We start from the raw sequence: 2,970 nt of genomic DNA on the forward strand, positions 1-2,970 counted from the left end.
CCGCTGCATACAAGATGAGACCCTTTTCAGATGTTTAATTACCTTTTTGCAAAAGAAAAGAAAAAACCCTCTCATTGCCTTTGTCATTTCAACCTGTGACACTTTAGGGTGATCTCTTCCCGCCAGAAGTACCAATAGGGGTAGCCACAAAACTTTATTGAGACTTTAAATTTAAAAAAGATGAACAGATGTAATTGAATTTTTTTTTATGCCTTTAAACACTCTTTGCTCTCTTATCTGTTAAAAAAAAAAAAAAAAGTTTAATAAGGCTTGCGTAAAATCGCAAATTTTCATGTATAGGCCTAGTCTATATTGTCACTTGTCACATTTAAATTGTAAGGCAAGAATCATAATGTAAGTAATATAAAAATAAAAATAAAAAAATTATGTTATGCCTTATATTACTCTATCAATTATAGGTATTATAGATTTACATCAAGTGCTGATCTTAAAAGAAAAAGGTCTTAAACACGATATATTTCGCTATTTTGATTTATTCAGCATCAAACATAAAACACTTATGAAAAAAACAGCAAGAAAGCTTTGGCATAATACAATCTTTTACAAACTTTGTACAAAACTAAATTCTTTTATTTAAAAAGTACTTTATAAACATTAAGTGTTATGCTGTTGAATTAACAACAGCATATTCATTAACAACATCCAAATGTCGGAATCAGCTAATAAACATACGGCTTGACCAACAGGTCAACAAAGTCCCTTAAAACGGAACTGAACGTATTTTCTTCATCGTGAAAAACTGTTTTAGAAGTTCGCATGGTATGAGCAAGTCTACCAAGGTCTCCACACCGGTTCATTGCTTTCTGCTCCGGCACTAACACCAACAGGACTGACGGCCTGTGAAACCCCCGCGAAGGAGGTCATTCCCTGCACAGGAGATGCCACCGTGGGAGCCGAGCTGGTCTGGACGGGACTGGCGTTGACAGTCATTGGAACACCTGCGTTTGCGTACAAGGGAATGACGGGGTTTGTAGCAGAAGCGAAAGCTGGGTTGGGGATGAGAAAAGCAAACTGTCCGTCGGTGGCTGGCACCAGCTGGAATCCTCCAAAGACTTTGGGTGAGACCGCTTCCGATGGACTGAGTTTGGGGCCCATTGAGGCGCTGTTGATGGGCAAAGTTGAAGGAAGCTGCACGTGAAGAGACTGAGCCAGATGCGCCTGCTGAGCTGGGACGGGCTGAGGGTAGTTCATGGCCATCATCTGTCCCAAACAACCGGACAGGTGGTTGAGAAGTCGCGACCTGACCTCCGTGTTCACCCCTTCGCAGGTAGAGAGAAATCGAGTCACCTCGTTCATGCACTCGTTGAATCCCGCGCGATACTTGCTCAGGACGTTTGTGTCAGCTGACAGGGCCGCTGCAAAGCAAAGGTAACGTTCATTAATACTGTGCATTTAGGAAATTAATTAACGTTTTTCAATTATATGTCTAAAGTAACGCATTTTAATAAATCTGGCTTATAACTTACCAGTCATCTGAACACGCTGCAAATTGCGCAGGTGTTTGACAGTCATCTCAAGAATATCAGCTTTCTCCAATTTAGAGTGTCTGGAGCTCTGTGAATAAGAAGCACCGATTAGGAATTTTGTTTTCAAAATGAAGATTATTAGATTATTGACACATTAATAGAATAGAGAGATTTGTAGCTACAACTTACATCTTTTTTAAGAGCATCCAGAATCAGGGTCTTCAGCTGTCCTAGGCTCTCGTTTATTCTCGCTCTGCGGCGTTTCTCCATGATTGGCTTTGAAGACTGCAGATGGAATGCAAAGATAATTAATTAATATAATTAAGACACTTCTTGATAATAATAATAATAATAATAAAGTTGGAAATGACAACTGGCATTCCTCTAAAACGAACAACAAACGCAAAAAGTGCCAAAACACTAAATGACATTTACCTTTCTGTGCTCGCTGGCATTCTTTGGTTTGTCCGGAGTATGAGATCCGCTGGCAGGGGCACCAGCAATAGGTGATGCGGTCTGCTTCTCCATATTATCGGCTGGCATGGTTAAAACCAAAGTTGGGTCCGGTATAAGCCAAGAAAAGTGTTTATATTCCGTGGGTGGATTTTTAAAAACACAGAGACGGGCTGTTAGGATTAGATGCGGAGCGTAGCCAAGATCTCGGGATGGTCACGAGAGAGAGTGTGAGTCCCTCTTATCAGCTACGTTATATGACTTATAGTCTGCAGGCTGTCATATGAGGACACGAGCGTGTGTGGCGTAGCGCTTCAGAGGGCAAGTCGAATCTCCCACTGCCACACGCCAGCGGTATTTATAGATAGATCGCATGCTCCCAGTTCGTGTGAAACCCTCTCTGCATTCTTTCCCACACTCGCTTCAGCCAATAGGCGCGAGGACTCACCCATTGGGCGCGGGCAGACTGCTGATTGGACAACACCCCCGCGGGCTGTCAGTCACGCGCTGCTCAATCAGCCCTGGAGGGACAAACAACAAAGAGGCGAGTGCAGTCGAGTCGACCTGGCTGTGAAGTGATAAGGGGAATTGGGGGAATACTCTTTTGCATTTCTAGTACAACCCTCTTTCCTTAGCTGAAGTATACAAACCTCTTTGACACATGCACTGGAATATGTATTATACTGAAAGTTAAATTTTCAAATGAAAATGGCAACATGACCGGTTTATAAAGTATGCGTTCATATGTGCTTCATTTTCGCCTATTTTTTTTTTCATAGCCGAATCACGTATTTCTGCATTCACGCGCTGCGCGACCAACATTCCTGTACACTTGCTCTCGGAATGGTTCAATTGACAAATAATCTAATTTTATCAACATTGCAAAAACTATCATTTTATACTGGGACAAAATAAGGTACTTTATCAGGATGCGTTTTCCTCGAATTACTATCATTTCACTAGCATTAACAGTAGGCTATTACATGCATATTATCTTGCAAACTATCATTAAGACTATATGTAATTGCTC

General features: G+C 41.4%; 1 protein-coding gene across 1 annotated transcript; it reads right to left on the reverse strand.

Annotated features, from left to right (window-relative positions):
• Positions 1–478: 478 nt before the first annotated feature.
• LOC109060072 (transcription factor HES-4-B-like) lies at positions 479–2,328 on the reverse strand. The gene is made up of 4 exons (XM_042750755.1): positions 1,923–2,328; positions 1,677–1,772; positions 1,488–1,575; positions 479–1,376 (listed from the first exon to the last, which is right to left on the reverse strand). Exons 1-4 carry the CDS (start codon positions 2,028–2,030, stop codon positions 793–795), a joined length of 876 nt encoding a protein of 291 aa, XP_042606689.1. The 5' UTR covers positions 2,031–2,328; the 3' UTR covers positions 479–792.
• Positions 2,329–2,970: the final 642 nt, after the last annotated feature.

The sequence above is a fragment of the Cyprinus carpio genome, chromosome B23 (genome assembly GCF_018340385.1).
Source record: "Cyprinus carpio isolate SPL01 chromosome B23, ASM1834038v1, whole genome shotgun sequence".
Lineage (NCBI taxonomy): Eukaryota > Metazoa > Chordata > Actinopteri > Cypriniformes > Cyprinidae > Cyprinus > Cyprinus carpio.

Bases quoted from the DNA above. Each gene is read 5' to 3' on its own strand.
- LOC109060072 (XM_042750755.1), bottom strand. From the start codon at position 2,030: ATGCCAGCCGATAATATGGAGAAGCAGACCGCATCACCTATTGCTGGT. The intron at 1,773-1,922 runs GTAAATGTCATT...TTCCATCTGCAG, and splicing joins ATGCCAGCGAGCACAGAAAG to TCTTCAAAGCCAATCATGGA. The intron at 1,377-1,487 runs GTAAGTTATAAG...TTTGCTTTGCAG, and splicing joins GCAGCGTGTTCAGATGACTG to CGGCCCTGTCAGCTGACACA.